The 12257-nt window shown below is 37.0% G+C and overlaps 3 protein-coding genes across 3 annotated transcripts; 2 read left to right on the forward strand and 1 right to left on the reverse strand.

Moving 5' to 3' along the window:
• The first annotated feature begins 1950 nt into the window (after positions 1-1950).
• Positions 1951-2766, forward strand: LOC139522665 (uncharacterized). The gene has a single exon (XM_071316133.1). The coding sequence runs from the start codon at positions 1951-1953 to the stop codon at positions 2764-2766; it is 816 nt and encodes a 271-aa protein (XP_071172234.1).
• Positions 2767-5730: 2964 nt separating this feature from the next.
• LOC139522667 (uncharacterized protein F54H12.2-like) lies at positions 5731-7008 on the forward strand. Its single transcript, XM_071316134.1, has one exon. It carries the CDS (start codon positions 5731-5733, stop codon positions 7006-7008), a length of 1278 nt encoding a protein of 425 aa, XP_071172235.1.
• A 2193-nt stretch (positions 7009-9201) lies between these two features.
• Positions 9202-10499, reverse strand: LOC139522812 (uncharacterized; the record flags this gene model as incomplete). Its single annotated transcript, XM_071316372.1, is given in 1 exon segment — positions 9202-10499. A coding segment is annotated over 1 exon segment (958 nt), but the record flags the coding sequence as incomplete, so codon positions are not given.
• Between the last annotated feature and the right edge of the window lie 1758 nt (positions 10500-12257).

Raw genomic sequence — 12257 nt, forward strand, 5'->3', positions numbered from 1 at the left:
GGTCCGGAACATATTTATTTATTAAGGTCCATATTTTACAATACTAACGTTTTTTAAGACTTGCTACATTTTGTATATATATATGTATAACGATGTTTTGTTTAAATGAATTGCATTCCGATGGTATCTTTATACGTCTTTAAATGTAATATTTAATCTTTTTTTGAAGCCCGACCAATATTTTTGCTACACAAGATATTTAGAAGAACTTGATGAAGTTTATGTCTGTAAGTATTCGATCAATAAATGAGGTAATAATATTAAATTTCGAGAATATATTTGAATAAAATGTCGAGAATATGTTGGAATTAAGTGTCGAGAATATGTTGGAATTAAGTGTCGAGAATATATTGGAAAATGACAAAAATGATTGATTGTTGCTTAAAAAAAATACATATTATTAAAGACATGACGAAATAAATCTTAAGTTACGATACATTAAATATTCTTATCTTTTAAAATTAATTATAAAGATGCTTGCGACGTTCATTTTGAAAATAACCAGGTATATACAAGAATAGTTTTGAAAGCCAAAATAATGACCTTTCTCTAGTAAATGATTCAAACATCAAATGGCCTTCCTCGAGTACATGCTTCAAACAGTCTGCTGCCCACTTTACTTAAAGGATTGCAAACTTAGTTTGGATTTAGATAGTAAAAGAATGTTGACGTTTTCTTTATATTGTCCATATTAAAATTAATACTTAGAGATCACGTTTTGTCAGAGTTTACATTCACATAAACTCCCAATTTGCAAGTATGGACCTCAAACATTTTAATATAAATGTTTTATACTTTTCAGTAAGCACATTGATTGAAATAAATCATGAATATGTACATCATGCAGCTTTAAGTTTTTGTGAAGAACTTGAAGATTATGCAAGTCATCGACCATGGTAAGGACATTTTGAAATGCAAATATGTATACAATTAACAAAACAGTTTTTATTAATTACTTTAAAAAATTATATATCAGTAGAGTAGTGGTTTGTTACACCCCTCCCCAATATCATACATGGGCATGACTCATTAACGGCAGATGTCTTTATTTGGGGTGTATAATATGATGGGGTTTATAGATTTAAGGAATATAATTACCACGTTATAAACACCTGTTGGGGGTTATAATTTTCATGTCATCAAAGTCCGTTGGTTCAAAATACATTTACCTGTGTTTTCTTCTTCTATTAATAGATGTAATCATAAAAATGATTACTATATATAGAAATCAGTCTTTCGTGTTATTTTTTTATCTATGCAATTGATGTAAAATGTCAAACGTTCTTTCAAAAGAAATTAAGAGGGTGAGTAAAATATCAATGAAAAAAAAAAAGTTTTCCCCTTCAATATTTTTTTACATTGTTTTGTCTTTATTATTTTTTCTTTTCTAAACTGTGAATTGTAAAATATTTTTTCGCCCCCAATTTAATTATAATAAACATTTTGAAAAATATTTTCCCCCCGTGTTTTTTTTTCTTTGTTTTTATTTTATTTCTTTAGCCGTGGATTATAAAATATCATATGTTGAATATTGTTTTTATTTCGCCCCCAATTTATTATTGTGAAAAAAACTATCTCGCCCCCAAATTTATTATTGTTTAAATCTAATTCTTTGTAGGTTCGCTTTCTATCGGATGAAAAAATTAAAGAAATCCACCCCATGATAGTTTGGTCGTTTGCAAACCGTGAGGCACGAAAGGGGCATTGGATGACATACGCCATTGATGCCGATCGATTCAGGCGACGTATTTTTACAATGGAGAAGATATGTACCCCAATTTTATCCCAAGACCACAGACAAAGGGTGTATAAAAACTTACGATCTTCAGATATTATAACCCCCAATTCGTAGATTTTCAGCCCCCTAGCACCTGTTCTCTCAGATCATTATAAATACACGTCTGGAATTGTTCAGGGTATCAGAATAAGAAATACAATCCAATCGTCAACATGCAGGAAGAGCACAGACAGTCCTTAAAGAGAAATTACGTGCAATTGGTAAAAGAAACACCAACAGATCTTGTTGTTGATCATTTGTACCAGAATGGGATCCTGACAGATGAGATGAGGGAAGAAATTTTACAGAATTCAAACTCTTATTCGAAAACTAGACAACTCATTACAACACTTCAGAGAAGGGGCCCAAGGGCATTTGAATGTTTTTGTACAGCACTGACTGATGAAGGCAAGTCAAGTTTAGTACATCTTTTGAAAGAGTCAAAGATTAAATCAGAAGTATCAAAAGATAGAGCCATGTTACCTATAGGAGGAGATATATTTGTCGTCGTCAATGAATGGCGTGACAAGGTGTTGATTCACATCCGTAAATACGAAAAGAATTCAGCAGACGTGTATGTTCCTACAAAAAAGGGAATCGCACTGGATCTGAACCAATGGCAGCTATTAGAAATGTATGTTAACGAAATCGAAGAGGCTATAAGTCAGATGATTGATGACGTTACAGGGGTTCCTGAAATGACTTTTCATCTTGGTAGAGGTGTGTACGTTTCTGTTAACAAAACGTACCCAACAGTTGATGTCAGACAACGCTGGAAGATACCTGAAACCAATCAGATAGTTTCAACAAAGAAGGGCATTTCTCTCACATATGACAAGTGGGAAGCGTTGAAAGGGACATTTCCTGACGTCAGAGAGACTGTTCCTGAAATAGAAACTACGACCCCTTGTATTTTATCAGAAGACCATCAAAACCAAGAAGGGATGCTCATGTGTTCAAACTGTAACCCATTTGCCGAACCTTTATGAAGGACGAGGTATAAAAGCGTTAAACCTGTCTGAGTGATCCATTGCGTCTCCTGTTGGTTCAGAACACAACATGAATTCAAGAGAAATATCGTTCGAGTCTGTAGAACGAAACGAACCTTTAATGCTTAATATGGGGCGTAAAATGCCTTCTCAGTTAAGTTTGGCGTCCAACATTTCCTCCATGTATGAAAAATATGCAATGCATTTAGACGTGATTAAATGGACTGGTGTCGTTGTACTTGTTGCTCTGATGTCATCAAGTTTAGCTGTAACCAGTGAAATGTCCCGGAGAGTATCCAATAACCAGACAGACTGTAAAAGGATTTCGATAGATCATACGAACAGAAATATGATGATGATAAACAATAGGACATGTAGATATTTTGAACAGTTTGATCTCCCGGGAAACTATAAAGTCACTGTATGTTCAATCAGAAAACAAGTCTGGGTGGATGTTAAACATTTTAAAAAGTGCGGTATACAGTTCAACCCTAAACAATGGAAATATTGGCAGAGATTGAAACCAAATATAAACAGTGCTATGAAAAGAGCTGGTGAAGAACTAAGACAAAAGACATGATAAATTTGATTGATTATGATTATTTATGTATTTTTTTATATTATAATAAATAAATTTTGAAAAAAAAGATCAAATGTTTTGTATTTATTGAAACTGTTACGAAAGCTTTGTTTCATTCGGTATAAAAGACAACTGCAGTCACAAAAAAAACGGAAATCTGCAACCGGAAATTACGAAAAAAACAAAATCGTTATAAATAACAGGTTCACATAAAGTGTATTATTCGATATGAGTTCGTTAAACTACGAGGACTATTTGCAAAAAATATGGCATGACCCTAAACATGCTGCTGCCTTTACGGGTTCTGACAAATTATATAACATAGTGAAACAAGAAGGAAAAATTAAAATAGGAAGGCACAAAATAAAGCAATGGCTACAAGACCAGGACACCTATAGTCTATCACGAAATAATGTACACAAATTTAAAAAAAGTCGATATGTTGTGGATACAATAGATAGTCTCTGGGAATGGACTTAGCCCAACTAGATAAATTCCAAACCTTCAACTCGGGAAACAAATTCTTATTATTTGTTATTGATTGTTTTTCAAAGTTTCTATGGATACAACCAATTGTGGATAAAACCCACACCAGTGTACTAAATGCCTTGAAAACAATTATGAGTGGAAAAAGGAAGCCTACCTCCATTCGATCAGACTTAGGAAAAGAATTTAAAAACCAATACGTACGGAAGTATCTTTCGAGCCAGGGGGTAAACACGTATTATTCTCTTAACGATACGAAATGTGCAATTGTCGAGAGAAGCATTCGAACTGTTAAGTCGATTTTATTCAGGTATTTCAGACACAACCAAACGTATAAATACGTAAATGTCCTACAAGATATGGTCAAGGGGTATAACGCAAGACCGCATCGTACACTTGGTGGTTTCTCACCGGTTGATGTGACTAAACGCAATGCAGATGAAGTTCGTTTAAGTGCGTATCTTGCCCGAAATCCTAAGAAAAGGGAAAAGAAAGTTATTAAAAAAACAGAGATCAAAAGAAGGAAAAAAGCTTTAGGTATAAAATAAATGATCTTGTCCGACTTACATTCAAAAGTCATCCATTTCAACGTGGCTATCTACAGAAATGGACAGAGGAGATATTCAAGATTTCTCGTCGGTATTTTCGACAAAATCTTAGTCTGTATAAGGTCGTTGACCTTCAAAATGACGAAATAGAAGGGACCTTCCAAGATAGTGAAGTTCAGAAAGTACGGAAGGATGGCGATACCATATGGAAAATAGAAAAAGTTGTTAAAAGACGACAAAAAAATGGCGTTAAACAGGTATTGGTTCGTTGGCTTGGCTACCCTAAAAAGTTCGACTCATGGGTTCCCGCTTTGGACATCCAGAAGTAAATAAATAACACGACTTCATTTAACACAACGTCATTTTCGTTCAAGATGAGTATACGTATGGTTCTCAAGTCATCCGATGGTTCCGATTTGTTTGAAAAGAACATGGCTCACGACTTCACTGTACAATTGGATAGGCAAATAAATCTTGAAGCATACTGGGTAGTGGCATTGACAGAAATCGATCTCACTTATAAAAGCTCGTCAAAATATATAGACGATGTTTACGTCTATTCAAACATTTGTGAAGAGAGTTTTGTCGGATCTTCTGAGAAACCAATCCTTCGAAAAATTTACATCAGTAAAGACGCAACGGAGGCACATGTTATTAACAAGAAAAAACACTACAGGTCACATATCATCTTTAACACTCCTTATTATGTTCCTGTACGTTTGGGACAATTGAACCAAGTTCACATCTATTTAAAAGACGACAAGGGACAACCGTGTTCAGTTGTCAATTTGGACGCCTGTGTAACACTTCACTTAAAGAAGTATTCCTTTCTGTAGAGATGTCTAAATCTCCTTACATCAGTGATGCATTGGTATGGCAAGAGACCATGAATCAAGCCAAACATTTAAAAAAAAACCACAATAATCAATTAGGAAAGGGTTTTCCTAGACGTTACAGCAGACATCGATTTGTCATTCTGAAGAAAAACTTACCTAAAATTGAAACCAAGGTGGAGCAAATAGCCCCAACAGTGGCAATCGAAGAACGTGCTGCTTCAGAACTGAAACAACAGAAGAACGACAAAGACCCTCACGTCCTACAGGGAAAAAAGGCTAAATCTGACGGTATAAAAGGCAGGAAATCAAAACCAAAAAACAGTAAAGTTGGAAAGCTCAAAGAGGCAACAGGTAAAAAACAGAAAGCTAAAAACAGTGCACCGAGCAAGAAAAAACGGGCTACAAGGAATAAACCTCGGAAAATAGATTTCGAAACTGAACCTTCCATTTTTAATAGAGGAGCAGCAAAGAAATGGCGTATTTAAACGACGAAAATAAAGACATTAGCATTCCGATGGAGTTGGATTTGTTTGAAGAACCAAAAAATCAAGTAGCTATTGATCGGATATTTTTTTCGGAAACTAGGCCAATGTCAAACTTTACTTCGCCAGATGTATCTACAGTAGATTTTTTCGTTTCTGGACAAGGTCCCGAATACATGGATTTAAGACGGAGTAGATTATATGTTCGTGCAAAACTTGTCAAGGCCGATGGAACGGCACTTGACGATACCGATACGTCGAGTATTGTAAATTTGCCTCTTCAAGCTATGTGGACACAAATGGATGTGTATATGAACAATAAACTAGTGTCTTTAAATACGTCAAACTACCCATGGAAAGCCTATATTAACACTATTCTTACCAGTGGGACCGATGAACAGAAATCACAACTTCAGTCACAATTGTTCATGAAAGATTCCGGTGATTTAGCGAATACGGATGGAAAAAACGGAGCTAACACTGGATTGATTCTTCGTCGAGATTTTATCAAGAACAGTAGAGAATTTGAAATGGAGGGACCGCTGTTTGAAGACATATTTTCACTGGATCGCCATTTAATACAAGGCGTCGATTTGTATATAAAACTTTACCGTAGTAGCGACCAGTTTTTTGTCATTTCGGGTGAAGACGCCCCCGCCTACAAGTTACAGTTGTTAGATTGTGTTTATAAGGCATGCAAAATTAAAGTCGATCCTGGCATTATTGTTAACCATATGAAACAGATAGAAACCAAACCAGTCCGTTACTATTTTCAAAGGACAGAAGTGAAACGAAACACTATCAATAAAGACTCAAGGGAGTTTATTTGGGACAATATGTTCAACATCCGCCCAAGTACTCTGGTCTTAGGGTTGATCTCACAAGAAAGCGGAAATGGAACGTACGATACTAACCCTTTCTGTTTCAACCATTACAATGCAACTGATGTAGGACTGTACGTAAACGGAGAGAGCGTTCCAGCGAGACCGTTAAAACTTGACTTTGGGGATAATAGACAGTATGCAACGGCATACGCTAATCTATTTGAGGTCTGTGAAAAAATGAATAGAGACGCAGGACTCACCATTACTAGAGAAGACTATGGAAAAGGGTACACCTTGTATGCTTTTCCATTGGACCCGAAAGGACTTGGAGATGACTATATAAACTTGGTGAAGCATGGGAACGTGAGAGCTGAAATAAAATTCAAGACGGGACTACCCTCTGCTGTCACGTGCATAGCGTTTGGAGTATTCGATTCATTTCTAGAGATAGACCATTCCCGAAACGTTCGCTATATACAGTCATGAATGGGAACGAACTAGAATGTGCTATCCGATCCAATTCGTGTATACAAATGCAGGTGAAAGGAGTATTTGCAAGGAACAATTTACCAACAGGAAAAATACATTACCCCAGTGCCTACATCGTCAACAACCATACGAGTGATCTGCCAGGGGAACATTGGATGGCAATTGTGTTAGAAAGTAAATCACATGGGGTGTTTTTCGACAGTTTTGGAAAACCACCGGAATTCTATGGAGAAGAATTAAAACATTTTCTGAACTGTTACGTGAAACAATACGAGTGTTTTAATGTACAAGTGCAACCAAAGTCGTCTTCTCATTGTGGATTGTTTGTGTTAACTTTTCTCATGTTGAATCTATGTTTTAAATATTCATTAAATAGTATTGTCAATATTTTCGATTCAAACGTTTATGCTAACGACCATTTTGTATTTAATTTTGTCAACACTTATTATAGTTTGTGTCAATAAAATATATCATGCGTCCATCGTGTTAAATTATCTGTCCTGTGTCAAATGCTCTCATACCTTATCCGGACGTCAAGATGACAACTTCTCGCGATATTTTACCTTTTCAAAGTCCTTGCACTTTCATGATATCGGGAGCGACTCAAAGTGGAAAGACTACATTTGTAATGAAATTACTAAGGCAAGCATCTGTCATGTTTAATACCCCACCGGTTCAAATAGTTTACTGTTATACGGAGTTTCAACCCATTTTTGACCAAGCTCAACAAACTATACCCAATTTGTTACTGTACGAGGGCTTCCCCACAAGAAGTGACATTATAGAATGGACCAACCCGGACAAGCACACAGTCCTTGTACTGGATGACATGATGAGATTGATCAGTAAGAGTGACGAGGCTTTACACCTGTCAACCGCGCTATCACATCACAGGAACTGTTCGGTAATTTTCATAACCCAAAATCTGTTTGAAAAAGGAACACATTTCAGATCGATAAGTTTGAATACCCATATTTTTGTACTTATGGCCAATAACAGAGATAAAAAACAACTTCTCGCCTTTGCAAGTCAGGCATTTCCCGGTGAGACGAAATATTTCAAAGAGGCCTATGATAAAGCCATCAGTTATGTTTCAGTTGGGGGATATCTGGTATGCGACTTATCCCCTTATACGGATAAAAAGTACCGCTTGCGTACTTCGATATTTCCAACTGATGACGTCACCATTGTATATGCCCCAAAGAAATAAAACCGGAGACAAGCACACCTACACCACCAGTTCACAAGAAAGATGCCGTCAAGGATCACCTCATACAGTACGTTTCTGAAATTCGTATATGATGCTAACCCTAGACAACAGAAAGTGTTAATTCAGGCAGCTTCGAATGATCAAATCGATATCATATCGGAAATAGCATTAAATATATACAGAGGAAGCTTACCGGTGAACCCCTCTCATATAAGAAAGCTTAGATCTTACATCCTTCACATTCGTTCCTTGTCATCCCGATCGATCACATACACACGGAAAAGGAATATTTTAGTGAGACATCCTACTCTGACTTGCCTTTTGATTAAACCGGTTTTGTCACTTCTAAACGAACAGTAATGGCACAAGAGCTCATACTCGTGTCTAGGGAAAGATACGAACGTCTCATGAATCAACCAGAAACTCACCATCAAACAGACTTGGGTGAAAAGGACAGATTGAAAAACGACCACGACGAAAAACCCATAGCTAACTTTATGCCAATGATAGATCGTTCTTTACCCCAAAAAGTAAAGAAACGCGCGAACGATCTTTACAGATTCGTTTTAGCTCAAGACAACAACCTGTTGAATCATAATGAACAAGGCGAATTATTAGTAAACGGGAAAACAATGACTGGCTCGCACATTGTAGATCTTATTCACCACGTCGTGTCAACACTCCATAGAAAAAAACCAATTGGAAGTTCGGAGTTTCAAGCCATTTTGAGAAAACTGAATGTACCAAAGAGATTATTTGCAGAACGGAGGAAAAAACCTTTAACACAGACGGGAGGCTTATTCGTACAGGGGAAGGGAAGGAGAGACGTCATTCCTGGCATATCACATAAAAAAGAACAGATTCGTTGGATAAAATACTAACTTTATTTTTACAACATATACGATATTTTTTATTCAATAAAATCATCGTGTAATAGTCTTTTTCTTTTTTTTATATATACCCATAAGGGACGGTATCGTAATTGTCAAGAATAACACGTTTGTCATACGCGAATTTATACTTCTTCTTTTCTTTTCTGCTGAATATTTTTCTCTGGTGAGGTAGTCGACTTATTTTAGTTGGATTAGTTAACGTTTTGCACATGTCCCTGTCCAATATGATCATCTCCCTGACAGCATTAAAGTTAACAATGTTAGAATTTGTAAAATTAAGTGTAAAACCTTTGACTTTACACGTTTCAGTCTTGAGTGTCCGATACGCATAATTTTTCGGTCCACCGGACACAAATTCTACTATATGCCCCTCGTCTGCCGGTATTTCGGAAGTGAGTTCCCCCAAATAATTTCCTAACGACGGTTCAGGTTTTCCCTTCTGGCTTACGTAGATACAGCTATCAGTGTCTGTGTAAAGCACCCTATCATCCAACATGTCTAAAACTTCATACAGTTTTAATCTAGCCCACATCGTTGTGAAAATAGCGATGAAGATGTTGGTCTTTGCATCCACAGGAGGGAACTTAGAGTTTTGTGTCCATTCTAGTTGTATTGTGTCGTTTGAAACAATGTGGAAATTTTCGACTACTTTAGTAGGGTCTGATATGATCTGAAAGAATTTGTCAGCTTCTGCTTCGTGAAAAAATTGGTGTTTTTTCATGAACAGGCGTTGTCCAAATTTCCCCCAGAAACTGTTGAGACACAGTTTGGCAAGACTACGTAAACCTGGATTTACCTTGATGCTGTCGTAATCTAAGTCTATGCCTTCTTTTTCTTTATACAATCGAATGTATTCTCGTTTGTCTTCCTCTGTCTGACAGTGTGGGGGGAAACCACTGGCTTCCTGTTTTATTTTAAGGAACAGCTGGACGTAGTCTGTGAACAATCCTCCGGAATTAGTGTTTTTATCGTACTGTGTATCATCCGGAAAATGCCACACTTCGTACAGTTTTAACACTCGGTACCCTTTTTCTTTCGCTACCATTACTTCAGGTGTAGCATAAGTACCTGTAATACTTCGTTCCTGTTCAGTATGCGTGCATTTACCTTGATATTGTGTATCAGCACATGTTCTACATAGTGGGAAAGTGAGCTTTCCGTGACATCGGTAAGGTAAAACGGCGTGATAAAGGTGTCTGGGTGGTAAAATTTTCACCTTGCATAATCCAAAATATGAACCCAACTCTTCAAAATCTTTAGTAATGATCTCTGGGTGATGCAATGGATAGCGACAGTATTTGTTTGTCCATGGGTATAAAGATGTGAAATCTACGTATTTAATTTTGTCTTCATTTTCAACTTTGTGGTACAGTTTTGTCGTGTCTGTTCGCCCGCCCTGTAAATGAAAAAAAGATAATAATAATTAAAATGAAGAAAGAAAATAAAAATGGTGACAAAAAGACAAACAATAGAGCAATCAAGATAAATGATTTTTTTTTTCTTATATATTTTTTTTAAATAAGGATGGTATACTTACAAAAAAGGCAAGACGAGGATCAAGACGTTCTTCGATATCCAGATTACCCGCAAATAGTTTCAGTCCCTCGTTTGATTTCAATTGACTAGCGAAATCGTGCTCCCATATCCTGCGATATCTATAGCCAAGTTCTCGTATGGTCTTCTCCCTTTTTTTGGTCACCACATACAGTTCTTCCATCGATTGTTTCGTTAATGATGTTTTCGTTCCGCTTCTTTCACACGGAAAACATTTTTTACAGCCATGCCAAAGACACTGAAACAGAAGATTAAACAGTAAATGACAGTTCACCTTTTGGTAAGAAAAAACGCGTTATTAAGTGACGCCCCCATGGTAACGTTTCCCTCAATACGCGTGTCTAAGTTATCCGTTAAAACGCGTATCAATAATCTGTGCTCTCACGGCGGCGGTGGCGGGCGCGCGGGCGGGCGGGCGGGCGGGCGGCCTCCCCCTCCCCCCTCCGTAACAAAGGAAAAACTTACCCCTAAAAATTCAAAGACTTCGTTGGTTTCTTGACAGTACCCATCGACATGAAACTTTGTTCCAGGAATTTTAAACTCCCCTCGATTCAAGGCATGTTGAATAGACATCTTTTCTTCTTTCATCATCCATTCGAGCCATACTATCGAGCTTTTGCTATGATTGTATCTTTTGGTGTATCCCTCTGATGGTACGTGGGCCAGCGGACTTTTGACGAATTTTCGCTGACCAAATTTACTCTGTGGATTTTCGGAGAGAAATGTTTCGGAAGACTTCCAAGTGTCATGATCTAAAACGTCGAATCCTTTCTCTGTAAATGTCATGGGTATCTGGTCGATATCGTCAGTGTCTTGCCTCAATACTTCCACGTCATATTGTTCTTTTAAAAAATTAGTCTTGTAAACACCCATGCACACACTTGCAATGGTCACATAATCTAAAACATCAACCCCTTGTCCGTGTGTGTTTTTCGTTTTCCCCGTTCCTGTCACCTCCAACATCAAATCACGAAATCTTAACACTCCTTCCCTCAAGATCGTCGTGTCACTGCAACAGTATTCTTTCATTTCTTTAGCAAAGTCAAATACTTCGTTTGTTTTCGTTTTGTACCACGACAAAAAATCACTCCTGTCATCTTTACTCATGTAGTCGCAACCGTAATATGTACTGTCCGGGTATGGGCCAATGTAATTTTGGTTTTCCATTGTATTGAAAAAATGAGGAAAGTAGCCTTTTTTCAATTCCTTTAGTCCAAACGCTTTCGGAATTTTCGATAACTTCATGGGTAAAAAGTTCAACGAATCCAAAACTCGGATGTTTAAACCCCGATTTATCGCCATGTACATGATTTTGGATCCATTGAAGATAACGTCTGGGCGAATAGAATTCTTTATCAACCAGTCAATCAGAAAATAATTATCGTAACCAGATCCATTGTGAGACAACACGACTGCGTTTGTGTACTGCTCCGTAAAAACCCGTCTACAGAATGCATCAGTGGCGTGTTCACCGCGAAATATTTTTTCCCTAAAACCACATGTTTTGAAACATGGTTCTTTCTTAAATTCTTTCTTGTCCTTTTTATCACACATCGAGCAGCGAACACCACAAAAGTTACATTTTGGTT

This window comes from Mytilus edulis, chromosome 5 (assembly GCF_963676685.1).
Source record: "Mytilus edulis chromosome 5, xbMytEdul2.2, whole genome shotgun sequence".
NCBI classification, from domain to species: domain Eukaryota; kingdom Metazoa; phylum Mollusca; class Bivalvia; order Mytilida; family Mytilidae; genus Mytilus; species Mytilus edulis.